This window comes from Equus caballus, chromosome 16, assembly GCF_041296265.1.
Source record: "Equus caballus isolate H_3958 breed thoroughbred chromosome 16, TB-T2T, whole genome shotgun sequence".
In the NCBI taxonomy this organism is placed as follows: domain Eukaryota; kingdom Metazoa; phylum Chordata; class Mammalia; order Perissodactyla; family Equidae; genus Equus; species Equus caballus.
Window position 1 is genome coordinate 46952742 of NC_091699.1, and position 15003 is coordinate 46967744.

The following is a 15003-nucleotide window of genomic DNA, read 5'->3' on the forward strand; positions in this document are numbered from 1 at the left end:
GACAGTCAGGGTTTCACCTGCCCAGTAAGCCCATAGGTGCCTGTGTGGGGGAGTTCAGAGCTGGGAGCCCCATGCAGGCACATCTGCCCAGCTCCTGGAGTGCCCTTCCCACTGCTCGTGTTTATATGTTTCCTTCCCATCACCTGGGCACCATGACTCACCTAGGACCACTGGGTGAGTAACTGGCTGGGGCTGGAGCCAGGCCCTTGGGCAAGACACTTCCCTTCCTAGCCTCAGCTTTCCCATCTGTAGAATGGACAGACAAGCCCTGCTCTGCTCCCCTCAATGGGGAATCTGAGGTGAATGCAGGGCCGAGAAGGTGAAAGCCGCAATGGGATGAGAGTAACTCAGGGTGTGGCCTTCATGCCGGGACAGGTGCCAGGGCTGCTTGATACCAATCCCAAGTCAGCCCTGAGCAGAGCTTGAAGTGCTCACTTGCCGAGGCCAACAAGCCCCGCAAACCCTCTCCTCTTAGGGGAACCCCATTTGCCGAGGGGAACTTGGTATGGAGGGCAGGTGGGGACATGAGGAAGGCCTGACCGGGCCCCAGGACTCTAGGTGACCTTGTGGGGGATTCCAATGATGAAAGGGGGGCTTACATAGGTGAAGTCACAGGGGTGAGATCCCGACCTGCTCCACTCCAGACTCCTGGAGGCTGAACTGCCCCTAACTGGGTAGACGATGAAAAACACTGGGCCCCATAGGGGAGGATTAGGAAAAGGAGCAGATTCTGTTGAGGTCAGGAGGGCAGGCTTCCTGAGGCCATGGTGGCCCCTCAGAAGCTAGAGATGGATTCAGAGGATGGAATGAGGAAGTATGTGGAGGCAGGGGCACTGTGTCTGGGGCACACAGTAGGGAGCAGGAGGAGGTCAGGTGAAGTGAGGAGGGTGGGGACAGAGAGGCCATAGCTGGTCTGGCTATGAATTGGGGCCTTAGCAAATAGGTTTTATGTCCCTTGTCTACCACAATCAATCAACTGGTCGTGACTGCTTGGTAGGCTTTTGAGGCCAGGGAACGGCTCAGCAAGAGAAAGTGCTATGATTGACTAGTAATATCTGCCAGGGACAAAGCGTGGAGAGTGATGAACATTTGTCCTCTATTTTCCATCCTCAGGCTGGCCCCAGTTGGCTGGGTTTGTGGCTGGGAGAGGCACACTCTCAAGCAAGTGGCCATGGGGAATCCACAAGGGGAGGCTGGCCAGGGTCTGCTCTGTCACCGCTAGGGAGAGAGCTGGGAGAGGAAGGAATTATGTTAGTCTCCTCCCATCCACCTTAGAAGTCCTACTTCGCTGCCCTGCACACTCCCTGGCTCAGAGCAGGTGCGCAGAAAATATTTGAGCACAAACGGCAGGGGCTTCCACAACAGCCTGGCTCCGTTCACTCCTTCCCCTTTGCCTTGCCAGGCAGCTTCGGGGAGTTCCCAGATCTCCCAGGACCTGGCTTCCATCCTGCCAGGTCTTGTTCTTGATTTTCCTGGGCGTGACCCTCTTTCCCACCTGCTCCCCAGGGTCCTGTCCTCCTACCCTCTCTGCCCCACACACCTGGGCAGGACAAGTGGAGGATGAACAACAGGCATGTGGCTCCCCAGCACCAGAGCTGTTCCAGGCAACAACTTCCCCATGGGGTACTGCCATCACCCAGGCCCTGGCAGCCCCCAGCTGGGAAGAAGGCAGTGGTGGGCTTCCTCCCATCCAGAACTTGTCACCATGGAGATCCTAGCAACAGCCAATAGAGTAGGGTGAGCTCAGGGGACTGGAGGGCTGGGGGAGGGGAGCATGGATTCCAACAGCCTGTAACAACCCCTCTGGGGTACCTGTCTGTGGGCACTCTTCAACAAGAGTGGCAAGTCCCAGACATACACAGTCTGTATGTGTGTGTGCATATAACCGTGGGTGTGTGTGCACACATGTATTAGGTATTTTTGCACCCATGCATAGGTCTTATTTATGTATTTCTGCACACACACATATGTGCCTGTGAGCATATGTGGATATATAGGTAAGTCTATGTGTGTTTGTGTGTCCTTATGTGTGTGTATGTGTAGGGTTGGAGAGGTACCAGGCCTTTCACAGTCCACCCCCGGCCTCACTTAGACTTTATCTGTTCCGACTGCAACCAGGCAGGCACCTCGCCAAGGGATGAGAAGGAAGCTGTCCCAAGGTTCAGGGGCAAGCAGAGTGACCCCCATTCTGGGTCTCAGGCAGGGCTCTGATGGCACACCTCCTGCAGCCTGGTGGAGCTGCACTGGGGAGAGGCTGGCTTGTCACCAGTAGCAAGCATCATGAGTTGGGGTTCCTGGCCCCTGCTCAGCTCTCATAGAGGGATGTGAAGTAGACCCATGTTAGAAAGCTGCCCTCCTGGAAGCAAGCAGGAGCTCACCCTAAATCTGTGCTAGCCTCCTTAGGATAGGAGAGCAAGGAACTGACCTTCTTCCCCTCTTCCCTCGCTGGCACATGTCATTCGAAACACGGTGGCCCATCTCTAAGAAATCCATGGGCACCAGTGGGAAAAGGAAGTCTGCTTCCAAGATGCTTAAAGTATTCTTGGTGACCCAGTTCCTGAGTCACCAACTATGTGGATGTGTATATGGGTGTGCACACCAGTTCATATCTGCTCAGTTCGCATCAAATGTCCCTCTATCATGGCCAAGCCTTGCCCTGCTAGAAAACCCCCTTCACTCTGTGGTTCTGGGGCGTGATATGTGCGGAGAGGGAAGGCAGCTCCAAACATGCCTCTTGGGTTTGGGCCTGGCACCTGGGTGAACAGGGATGAGACAGACACAGGAGGAGGAACGGGTTTGAGGGGAGGTAGACATGCCATTGGGCATCCGAATGGAGACAGTCTGGTAGGGGGTGTTGAACAGTGACTGTGATAGATTCTCGAGCAAAGATGAGGGACAAGGGTCCTGGGAGCACAGAGCAGGGAGCTACTCTAGCCTGGAGGATCAGAGGAGGCCTCCCTGAGGGTGACACCTGAGCTGGGATCTTCTAAAAGGCAGGCAAAGGGTAAGGACAAAAACAGTCCAGGCTGAGGGGATAGCATGTGCAAAGGCCTGGAGGTGTGTGGGAGGGCATAACCCTCAGAGAGCTCAAGCGTACCCCACCTGCAGTTCCCTTCCTGAGACCAGCTCACCCCCAGGGACCCAGATCTGTTCTGGCGGCCCCCACTCTGCCCCTCAGGAGACCCTGGTGAGCGGGGGGGGGGAGGGGGGGGCACCCCTCCTTGGGGCTGCAGGTGAAGGAGGGTCTGAACCCTGAAGGGCAGGAAAGGCCACATTCCTGAAGAGGAATGTCTTTGATCCCAAGGCCTCGCCCAGGGCACCAGGTTCCCTCTCCCAGCACCATCAGGGAGGCTCACAGTTACTGGGCAAGGTCCTGGGCAGGGGCCGCTCTGACCTCTGGCTGTCTGACCACTGGCAAGTTCCTGCTGTGCTCTAGCCTTATAAGTCAGAGGGTTCTGTGTTGTCCCCCCACCCCGCCCCGCAAGGGCAGCCCTGCTATGATCCATGTTATGCATTGTATCTAACTGTTCAAGACTGGAGGCAGGGCTTCCACTCAGAAACCAAGGCTTCGGGCCTCTCATCCAACCATGGTGATGGAGGCCCAGGGCCCGGCTGCCACCTCACACGGCCAGGCTAATTCTCCTCCACCCCTTTGCTTCCACTGTCACCCTTCCCCATGAGCTCTCCCTTCTGAACTCATCCAAACCCTGCCTTTCTTTACATCCCTGCTGGAGGATGCCCTCCACCACCCAGGGTTTTTTTCCCAATTCCACACATCCTCACCAGTCTCTCCCCCAGGGTGTGTGTCCCCCCAGAGGAGTGCAGATTGAGAGAGACAAGGGGGACATCGTGAGCTAATTTGAGGGGTGGCAGGGCCTCCTTTCCTCTCTCTAGGAAGGCTCTTTCCCCATGCATGGGGGACGGGACTGTGGGGCACCCAATTCCTCATGAGGCACTGCTGTTGCTGAAGCTAAGCCGCCTGATACATGAGTCAGTGGCCAGCAGGTCCCCTCTCCTGTGGGTCTGCTCCCGTCTCTTTTTTGAGTGCTGCTTCCATCCCTGACAACCAGCTCCTGGACTGCCAGCCAGGGGTCTGACCCCAGAGAAACACCCTCCCAGCTGGACAGATTTGTGATGGGCTGGCTAGGCACTATCGAGAGCAGCACACTCCCACAGCGGGAAAACTGAGGCCCAGAGAGGTGAGAACCACACTCCAGTTACAAAACACGACAGCAAGTGATAGGGCAGAATCTGGGTCTAGGCCCTGGAAGCTCTTTCCGTAGGTCCTAGGACCCCAGGGAAGGAGGCTCTCCGAGCAACCCCAAGACAGCCCTGGGGGAGGCCAGAGATGTGATTCTCCTATCACTTCTCGGGGGATTGAATCCTGAGGGATAAAACCATCTCTGGCTGCAATGCTGTGGCCCTTCTGGAAGTGTGACTGTGGGAGCGACCCTTGCTCCTACAGGGGTAGACCCTTCGCATGGAAGACTGGGGGGAGCGGGACTGCTCCACGGTCTCCCCTCTTGGTGCCTTCCCGTCAGCGGCAAGCTCAAATCCTCCGGGTAGTCTCGAACACCACCGCCTCCTTCCTCTCACCCCACTCTCTCCAGGGGGGTTAAAGGCAAGGTGGCTCACAGCCGACCAGCCTCGGGCAGAGGCGGGGCGGGCGAGCCCCAAGGAGGCGGGGGCACTCCGCCCGACAGGAAATGGACCAGGCGGACGGCAGGGCCCAGCCGCGAGCTCCCACTCCGGGGCAGACAGGCCTGGTTCCGTAGGGAAAGCGCGGCAGGCCCTGCGCACGCGCGCCGCTCGCGCCGAGCCGCTTTGTTCCAACGCTACCTGCGAATTCATTCACCTCCTCCGCCCCGCCCGCCAGCGAGCCGACACAGAGCGCTCGCGGAGACCCCGCCCACTTCCCGCGCTGGGTGGAGCCGGCTGCGGGCCCCGCCTCCCCATCACTGTCTCCTTCGGTCGCGATTGGCCATTTGCGCGGCTCACTCCCGCCTACCGCAAGGTTTTGTTGGTGCATTGGGAAGGAGGTAGGAGAAGAAGAGCCGCTTATAAAGGAGAGCTTACCCCCTCCCACCCGCCCCTTGGAGAAGTCACGTGGCACTTCACTCGGCGCCTGTCACCACCCTGCTTGTAAAGCTTTCTTAAAGGGCTCGCTCTCTCTTACCAGGGCTAGTCCTTTCTAGGATCTGTCCACCCCTGCCCGCGGAGAGTGGCACCGCCCTGGGCCGTCCTACTTCTCCAGGCTCTTAAGTGCTTATTCCCAACCAGGCCTACTGGGCTGAGACTCAACCCCAGGTCCCAGAGCCTGTGGCCATCATAGGGACTAGGCAGTCGCCTAAAGCGGTTACTGCCTAAGCACGGTGTCTGGCACGTAGTAGGCGTTCAATTTCCATTTGTTGAATGAACTAGCTGAGAGAATGAATGAATGGGGTTGACAGACAGGAGGAGGGGAGGTTGGGCCAGCGTGACCGCCCCTCCCTCCGCCCCGTCCCTGGAGAAACTCTGCTTCTGTGAATGTAGAGAGAAGATGCTAGGAACAGGACGTCCCCAGGGGAGCCCTTCACGGTGGGGCACAGATGAGCTGGGAGCGCAGGCATAAAGGACTCCGGAGGGCGTCTTGGCCGGGTCCCCTAGGCGGGTCATAGCCAGTTCCGGGCAAGGCGAGACGGCGGCGCCGCTGAGGCGGGGAGAAGGCCGGGGCGCAGATCTCCAGGCGCACGGGTCCGCGAGCGCGTCCGCGTACCCCGTGGGGAGGGGTGGCGGAGGCGCGGCGCCTTTAAGCCCGGGTGCCGGCCCCGCGGCCCCGCCCCCCGGAGGACGCCTCGGCGCGCGGCCGCCGGAGCCGCCGTTTAATTGGGGCTGTCAGGCCGCGGCGCGCGCGGAGGGCCGGGCGGGACGGAGGCCGGGAGGCCGGGGCGGCGGGCGCGCAGCTCGGCGGGAGGCGGGCGCCCGGAGACGCGGCTGTGGCCCGCGCGGCCGGGGCGCCGTCCCAGGGCAGAGCTGCCCGGCCCCGGCCCCGGGCCGCCCGCGCTCCCCATGAAAAACCAGCTCCGCGGCCCCCCAGCGCGGGCGCACATGTCGGCCTCGGGGGCGTCGGCGGCTGGGGGCACCGGGGCGGGGTCGGAGCCCGGTGCAGGGTCCGGGTCTGGCGCCGGCACTGGGGCGGGCGCGGCGACGGGTGCGGGGGCCATGCCCTGCAAGAGCGCCGAGTGGCTGCAGGAGGAGCTGGAGGCGCGCGGCGGCGCGTCCCTGCTGCTGCTCGACTGCCGGCCACACGAGCTGTTCGAGTCGTCGCACATCGAGACGGCCATCAACCTGGCCATCCCGGGTCTCATGCTGCGCCGCCTGCGCAAGGGCAACCTGCCCATCCGCTCCATCATCCCCAACCACGCCGACAAGGAGCGCTTCGCCACGCGCTGCAAGGCGGCCACCGTGCTGCTCTACGACGAGGCCACGGCCGAGTGGCAGCCAGAGCCTGGCGCTCCCGCCTCGGTGCTTGGTCTGCTTCTGCAAAAGCTGCGCGACGACGGCTGCCAGGCCTACTACCTCCAAGGTGAGGGCAGTACCGAGACCCCTGGCTGGGATTGAGCCTCTCCCGCGATTCGCTGACGCCTCTGCCGGAGGCTGCTTTCTCTGCACGCGCTGAGCCTGCCCGGCCCGGCGCCACGTCGCCCCCCGGCCCGCGTCTGCCCCTCCCGGGAGCCCGGTCCCCGCGATGCGGCTTTAGGCTAGCGCGGGGGGCCCCTCTGCACCCCTTTATTGGGACGATTCGAGTGGGCTGAGCAAACTTTTCCCCGCCTGGGCTTTCCTTTTTCCCTGTTGCTGGAGCCATGGCAGCGCCCAAGTTCCAGCTGAGCCCCTTAAAGGAGTGAGGGACCCCACCTGGCACCCCGAAGGCAACAGGGCACTCAAGTCTAGCTCCTCCAGCCTGGAATGTGTGTCCCTGGAAGGCCAGGGTCAGGACAGGAGCCTTTCACAGCATCATCCCGGCTCCCAGGGCAGAGGGACCGTTTGGGTTGGGGGACTCCGGGCATCCTAGTATGGGTCTCACCACTTGGGGATCACGGCCTCTGGGAGGCGCTTGGGGCGGGGCTGTAGGCAGTGTCCCTTGCCCCAGCCCTGGTTTTCCCGGTCCCTCAAATCCTGCCTCCCCAGAGCTTGTAGAAGAGGGAGGCAGCGCCGGTTGGGGGGGGGGAGTGCCTAGTGGCTGCAGCCGGTGTTTCCAATTAACATTCCAAAATGGCCTCTCGCTGGCAGCGGGGCGGGCAGGCGGGGAGGGGAGGGGAGGCCTGCGGCACCCTCGGGTGCAAGGCTCATGCCTAGTTGCAAGGCGCTCCCCATTTCTTGTCTCCGTAAAGCCCCCAGCGGTCCTCCCCGCCTTTGGGTCCAAGGCTGGGGGGTCTTGTGTTCTAAGGGGAGTTCTGGAGAGGTGGAGTTGGGACCCTTTTTATGAACCTGTCTCTGTTGGCAGAAGGGGCCAGCCAATACTTTCACACTACCCTGACTGTGGTTGGGGGTGGTGGCCAAGCACTGGACTCCCAGTCAGGAGGCCCAGGCCCCTCGGCCTCAAACTGACCCAGGTGCAGCTCTGGCCTCTATCTATGAGGCCTTATCTATAAGAGGGGTTTGCAAACCCACCGGTGCTGGCCTATGATGGGGTTGTCTGCTTTCCTTTATCACTTAGCGGTTATTGAGCACCCTTGGGTGCCCAGGTGTGCATGGGAGCTGTGGAAGAGGAATAAGCTGGGGCTTGTCCTCAAGTACCCCTAAAACTGGTGGTATGGCGGGGGCCCTGAAACCTAAGGGTGAGGGTATGGAGCTCAGGCATGTTCCTTCACCTCCTGGGGCCTCAGTTTCCTCATCTGTGAAGAGGGTCGTAGAATAGATATGGAGAAAACAGAAGACAGTACATGTGTAACATGCTTGGCACAGCCCATGTTAGCCGTTGGTGTTATGGCGCTTTACATGGGGAGCCCTGGCCATGGTTGGTCTTGTGCAGACCGTTTGGGCTGGTGGCATCAGCAGTCTCTCACCCAGGCCCTGTCTCACCCTGGCTACAGGTGGTTTCAACAAGTTCCAGACAGAGTACTCGGAGCACTGCGAGACCAATGTGGACAGCTCGTGCTCCCCAAGTGGCTCGCCACCCACCTCAGTGCTAGGCCTGGGGGGCCTGCGCATCAGCTCTGACTGCTCGGACGGTGAGTCAGACCGAGAGTTGCCCAGCAGTGCCACCGAGTCGGACGGCAGCCCTGTGCCATCCAGCCAACCGGCCTTCCCCGTCCAGATCCTGCCCTACCTCTACCTCGGCTGCGCCAAGGACTCCACCAACCTGGACGTGCTCGGCAAGTACGGCATCAAGTATATCCTCAACGTCACGCCCAACCTGCCCAATGCCTTCGAGCACGGTGGCGAGTTCACCTACAAGCAGATCCCCATCTCTGACCACTGGAGCCAGAACCTCTCCCAGTTCTTCCCTGAGGCCATCAGCTTCATTGGTAGGTGTTGCTGTGCTCTGGGCAGGGTGGGTGAGCAGGCGCGTCAAGGTGTGTACAGAACTCTGGGTGTTGCCCGCGCCTGACTGAGTATCTCTGGGCCTGTTGAGACCTGTGTGTGCCCTGCGTGTGCCAGCGTGTGCCCATGGGTGTACCTGGGCCTGCTGTGAATCACTGAGGCCCTCAGGGCCTGAGCAGTCCCCTGAGTCCTGGGCTCCCTGCAGCTGTCAGTACCTTGTGGACTCTGCTGTCTGGTTTGTGTTTTTCTGGCCCCGCTGTTTCAGGCTTAGCAAGCTGAAACGTCACAGCTCACAGAGCCCCTGCAGGTCTCGCTGTCTGCATCACACCTCAGCACATGTGTCTCTCCAGGCTGGGGCCGTCACGGTGCCTCTTTGGGCTCTACTGTGTACCTGAGGGAGCTGAAGGATAGCCATAGAGCCAAAGGCCTACCCCCAACAGGCACCTATTGGAATGGGGTTACCCAGAGTGCCTTGGTGGTGTCCCAGATGCCCCTGGCAGCCTGTGGGGCTTGCTTGGAGTCTAGGGGGTGTACAGAGAAGGTTGGGGGAGGCAGAGGAAGGCTTCCCCCAGAGCACTGTGTTCTGCTGCCTGGCTTGGAGCCCTCTGAGCCTCCTACATCCCCAGCCTCAGCTGACTTGGGCCTTATCTCTGACCTCCCCATCCTGGTTCCTCCTTGGCCAGCTGGAGGCTGTTAAACTGCAGGTCATCTTCCCTGGCCCCTGCTCTCACCCAGGGTGTGGGGAAGGGACACAAGATCAGGGTGATTGTAAACCCTGGATTCTCTGAGCCTGGTGGCCCAGTGTTTCTGCCCAGCCTCTAGTGGCAGGGAGGGGATGGCCTGGGCAATCCTCTCCCGCTGGCGGCCGTGTCCAGTGGAGGGCGTTTTAGTGTCAGCTGGGCTGGGCTCGCTTTAATAACAGGAAGTGGGAGGCTTCCCCGCCTCATCCGCTTACTGGGAACCAAAACTAGGTGCCTGGCTGGGAGGAAGGAAGGAAGCTGAGGCCTGGGGGAGGGGCTGTCACTGGGGCTGTCCAGAGTGTCCCAGCTCTGCCCTGGAGGACATGGCCGAGAGGGCTGGGGGTGCTGTTTCAGCATTCCTGCTGTCCCTCAAGGAGAGAGGAGAGGGGACCCCAGATTCCCCAGGGCTGAGCCTGGCTTGTGGGGGCCTTTATCCTTCTTGAAGTCCTCTCTACATCTGGGGAGGGGGATGGAAAAGGATGCAGGGGTTGGGGGGCACCTTGTTCCCCATTTGACAAGTGAAGGAATTGAGGCCCAGGCATCCCGTAGGATTCAGTGGGACAGGATCAAGGTTCAGGCCCCCCACACGCTCCCCTTCCTGCCCCCCCCCCCCCCCCCCCAGCCAGCCACATCCTGAGAGGGCTAAAAATAAAGCCAGCAGAATTGGGTTCACTTTGGATCACCCATGAGTGGGTTTGGGGGCCAGACGTTCCCCATATCCTGGTGTGTCACCACTGGAGTCTCATCTCCACCACCCCCTTCTCCTGCCTCAAATCTCAAGGTCAGACTACACGGCTCCACACGAAGCCACAACATCTGTCTCTTTCCCTGCTAGTCTTGCCCCTAGTCAGTCCCCAACCCTGGATTAAGCACCTACTGCATGCTTAGCCCTGGGTTCCCTCTGTGGGGGCAGGGAAGGGAAGCCCTGCCAGGCCAGAGGCGATGAGCACCAGATGAGGAACAATTTATGAACCTGTGCGTCATCTTGTGGGAGTGCGCTGATTGAGTGCTGACTGTGTGCCTGGCTCACAGTAGACTCAGAAGCAGGGAGATGGGGACCTTGAAGGCTCAGGGCTGCCTCTTGTTAGTCTATGTCCCTGGCACAGCTATGGCAGTGAGGCAGCTGCCCTAGGGTCCAGCAGAGGAGAGATTACAAGACTGAGTTGTTTAGTGGCTCAACCAGTATTTATTGAGCTCCTCCTGTGTGTCAGGCAGAGGAGTCTGAGGGAAGCTGGGGGAAGCTGGGAGGGTGAAGGGTGGAGGGGAGGGTTGGCAGAACCTAGTTGGCTGTGGTGGGAGATGGCACTGACACATGGGCCTCTTGGGGGAAGTCTAGTAAGTGGGGTGGGCCCCACTTAAGCAAACTCCACTTGTGAAATCTCAGGCATGGCCCTGGTCCCAGACCCTGCCTATTCAGGAACAGGGCTAAGGCCCTGGTGACTAACTGAGCCCCTTATTCCCTTGAGGAGGGGCCTCCCTCGGGCCTATTTTCCAGGAGGCTCTTGGGGGTGCCTATGGGAACTGCACCATGAGAACAAGTGCAACCCCCACCTCTGCCCCCGCATCATGGGCTGACACTGGCAGGTGCCACGAGTTAGGAGGAGCCTGTGTGGCCTTGGGCTCATCACTTTGTTTCCTCATTTATAAAATTCACTTCCTAGCCGTGGTACAGAAGACCTGAGAGGATGAGGTGACACTCGGCGCAGACGTAGCACACAGTTGTAGCCACAGTAGGACTGGCAATGATTATAATTGTCACAGTCGCTCATGTTTGTGGAGCCCTCACTTGGCTCAGGTCCTTATGAGAGCACTGTGAGTATGGGGCCCATTGTATAGACGAGAAAACTGAGGCGCAGGGATCCCAGTGACTTGGAGCTAACATGCGGTAGAGCCTGCTCCGCAGTCGTGCTCTTGACCTCTGCCCCAAGTTGCTGTCCTCCCTGCATAGGACTTCAAGAGTCAGGCAACACCAACCAGGGACCAAGTCACCATCTGTGCTCCAGCCCCACCTGCTGTGGCTTCTTGGAGGAGGGCCTCCCTGACCCATTCCTGTGTGTTTCAGACGAGGCCCGCTCCAAGAAGTGTGGTGTCCTGGTGCACTGCCTGGCAGGCATCAGCCGCTCGGTGACGGTCACTGTGGCCTACCTGATGCAGAAGATGAACCTGTCACTCAATGACGCCTACGACTTTGTCAAGAGGAAAAAGTCCAACATCTCGCCCAACTTCAACTTTATGGGTCAGCTGCTGGACTTCGAGCGGACGCTGGGGCTGAGCAGCCCATGCGACAACCACACGCCCAGCGAGCAGCTCTATTTCTCCACGCCCACCAACCACAACCTGTTCCCACTCAACACGCTGGAGTCCACGTGAGGCCGGGGGCACAGGCGGGCCGGGTGCCAGCCCCTCCCTGATCCTTCACAGGGCCAGGTGGGAGGGCCCATGCCTGCTGCATCTGGCCTGAGGAACCTGGACATCGCCTGTGCCCAGAGGCCCAGGCTGATGGCTGGCCAAACTTCCCTCACCATCCTGGGGAGGGCGGAGCCCACAGCAAGCCCGCTCTCTGCAGAACTTTCTGGAGAGTCCACTCGAAGTCTGAGGCCCTTGGCTCTCAGACACATGGCTTTGGGAGTCCAACAGGGCCTCATCCTTGGCCTAGGGCACTCCTTTCTGTTGATGGCCCAGCCAGTCTGGCTGTTTTTTAAAGACACATCCACGGACCTGAGTTTACTTTTTACTTTTGGCAGGTAAATCCGAGCTCCTTGGAGCACAGAGAGTGTTCAAGCTCTTCTTGATTTTTCTTTTTTTAATGAAAAGTGTTATTTTCAGGCTACATGCAACGGTGGATTGTATAAACCAGTATTTCATCCCTTTCTTGATCCTGCGAGAGAGAGAGAAGTGTTCTCCGTTTTGTTTTTCTTTCTATTTCAAAAAGCAATTATTGGTTTTTTGGTTTTTATTTTTTAACGGAAAAGACAAACCCCGTGTTGATCTTGACCAAATGCGTTTTGCACATGTGTGAAGCCTCCGTTTCTGCAGCGGGCCCTTCTTGAAGGGGTGGCTTGCAGCTCTTTTAGCGTCGGACCCCCAGTTGTGCCCACATCTCCCACCTTGGCACAGCCCGACTTGGCTCTGCATTTGCCGGCAATGACTGCTGCAAGTTGTGGTTGGTGGGCTGGACGGGTGGCCTTTTCATTCTCTGCCGTCCCACCTGCCCCTCCAGTGGGGCCACGGGAGACTGCCAGGCAGTAGCATTAGCCCTCTGGGCTCGGCCCTTCACAGGGCCTGGGCCCCGGGCCCTTTTCTGTATGTACCCACTACTTCTGTCTCTTTCTCTCTCTCTCTGTCTGTAACTGAGAGTGGAGGCCCAGTGGCTGGGGAAGCTTAGGCCCAGCACTGCCTCCCAGGTTTCTGTCCCTCACCCTGGCTGTTGCTTTGGTTCAGCTGCCGCTCCTAGCCCCTCTGTCCCCTGGAAGCCTGCCCTGTGCTCATCTTGCCCATCTACTACCAGGAAACTCGCATTCATTTCAGTTCCAGGGCAGGGGTAGCGGGGAGGTGATGGGGGTTGGCAGCAAGGCTGGGCAAGTGAAGGGATGTGAGACTCTGTCCACTCCTACCCCACCCCACCCCTAGTATCCACAGAACAAAGCCACGGATTCCGTTATCCTCCTCCTGTTTTGTTCCTTCTCCAACCTCAGTTCTGCCAGGTGTCAGGACTGCATGGGGGCCGGGGAGGGGTGAGCGGTCGGGCAGGGGTCCCTGAGCGAGCCAGCACTCGGCATGCAAGCAAGGCCACGGAAACTCTGCCCCCACTGCATCTTACCTCACAGGGGTTGTTTTCAGGGATTCTTTAAGGCAGCAGATTAAAATCTTGCCACAGTTGAGAAATTGACAAAAAGCTTCCATGCTGTACATGGTTCTTTGTCTTTTTTACTTTTAAAAAGAAAAACCCAGAAAGATGCATCAGATTTGTGTAAATGAGGGTATGCCAAGAGGGTGGCCAGTTTTGCTTTATGATCTTATGAAGGAAAATTTGTGACCCTACATATATATATATATATATATATATACACACACACATACATATATATATCCCGAACCAACAGCGGGACTTTGTTTATATTGCAAATAAATATTATTTTTTCTTTAAAGTGAATTGTGATGTCCAATAAGGGCCTGGGGCCGGTGGGGAGGGGTGTGCAAGGAGAGGCATTGTGGCTGCCATCGCAGCGCCTGCTCTGCGTAAGGTGGTGGCCTGGTCTGGTCCAGGGCCTGCTGGGCACTTGCTTTGACCAGTCAAAGGGGCCCACAGCCGGGAGAAGCAGCCAGGCCTCTGGGTGCAGCTGGAGTCTGGGCATTTCCCCAGCCCTGCAGGCACTGGCAGGCAGGGGCATCAGGGCTTTCTCTGTGGCTTTTGCTGATTGGTTGACAGGAGATGGGGACCTGGAGGAGGTTTCATGGACCAAGGCCACACAACTGAGCCCCTGCTCACCCAGAATCACCCCAGGCTACCTGCTTAGAACTTGCCCAGACTGCCCCAGGGCTCTGGGCTCCTGGACCTTTCTCTTGCTCCTCTTGTGGGTGGGACAGGGAGAGTGCATTTATCACCCTCCCTGCTCCCACAGTCCCTGGGGCACCAGTGGGATGTGAAACCTGGTCAAAGATAGGTCAGCCCCGTTCTTCTCCCCAGGAGCTAGGTGGCCTCAGTTTCCATCTCTGTAAAGTGGAGCCAAGCACACCCAGATACCCAGTGCTTTGGGGGCATGCTGAGCACAGTATGTTCACTTCCCTGTCTGGGTCTGGGCCTGCGGGAGGAATCGGCCATGCCGCCTTCTCAGGAGCAGGTGAGTATTGGCCCTGCACGCAGGCCCCTCTTTGGGGTCAAGGCCAGGTCCTGGGTGGGAGCAGGAAGCAGGAAGGGGGTCTAGAGAAGGATGGTGGCCGTGGCCTGAGGCTTTGAGGCACCCAGTGAGTGACGGCCCCTGTTACAGATGGGAATGGAAGCTTCAGAGGGGCTTATGGCTCCTTCGCATCTGGCTGGATGGAGTAAACCTCGGTCAGGAACTAGGAGGCCTGAGTGCTGACTCAGTTTCCTCATCTCTGCCTCTCACCTGACTTTATCCCTTCCACTGTGACCGGCACTGGACTGGCCCCGGGTGGATAGGTGGGCAGGGCCGGCAGGATGAGGGCAACTCATCTCCTTTCCCAGGCCTCTCCCCTTTGGGCTGTCCAGGCTCTACCTTCTATGTCCCTGCCCCTTCTCTGCTCCTGTGTTATGTTTGACCAGAGCATGTCACACCTTCATGCATATGATGAGGGGCAGAGAGCAAATTCTGCCAGCAGAGGGACCTGGGTCCAAATCCTAGCTGTGTGGCTCCCACCTCCTCAGCCCTCTCACTCAGCTTTCCCATCTTTAGAATGGGAACACTGCTGTGCAGTCAGCAGCCCTGGAGAGGGGAAGGTTCTCGCAGTGTTGGCAAAGGGGCGGTGCTGCCTTTGCTCTTGGGCTCCCTCAGGGCCCTGGTCCTTGGGCTCCCTCAGGGCCCTGGTCCTTCTGTGCCAGGGGCGGGCAAGGGGGTGGGGGCCTGAACAGGCAGAGACTGGGCCTTTGTTCCCTCTTGCTGCCCTTGGCCAGGGCTGGGGAAGCCCGCGGGTGCTGGGCTGGGGGCTGGGCCCTCGATAGGCCGAGTAAGTGCCTGGCAGTGCCAGTGTGCCCAAGCACAGGATGGGGGGTGGGAGTAGC

The 15003-nt window shown here is 59.2% G+C and overlaps 1 protein-coding gene across 1 annotated transcript; it reads left to right on the plus strand.

Moving 5' to 3' along the window:
* The first annotated feature begins 5878 nt into the window (after positions 1-5878).
* On the plus strand, positions 5879-13411 carry DUSP7 (dual specificity phosphatase 7). Its single transcript, XM_023620338.2, has 3 exons — positions 5879-6565; positions 8073-8507; positions 11326-13411. Exons 1-3 carry the CDS (start codon positions 6049-6051, stop codon positions 11631-11633), a joined length of 1260 nt encoding a protein of 419 aa, XP_023476106.1. The 5' UTR covers positions 5879-6048; the 3' UTR covers positions 11634-13411.
* The last annotated feature ends 1592 nt before the right edge of the window (positions 13412-15003 follow it).

Coding starts and splice junctions, on each gene's coding strand:
- DUSP7 (XM_023620338.2), top strand. CDS start 6,049: ATGAAAAACCAGCTCCGCGGCCCCCCAGCGCGGGCGCACATGTCGGCC. Junction 6,566..8,072: donor CCAGGCCTACTACCTCCAAG/GTGAGGGCAGTA, acceptor CCCTGGCTACAG/GTGGTTTCAACAAGTTCCAG. Junction 8,508..11,325: donor TGAGGCCATCAGCTTCATTG/GTAGGTGTTGCT, acceptor TGTGTGTTTCAG/ACGAGGCCCGCTCCAAGAAG.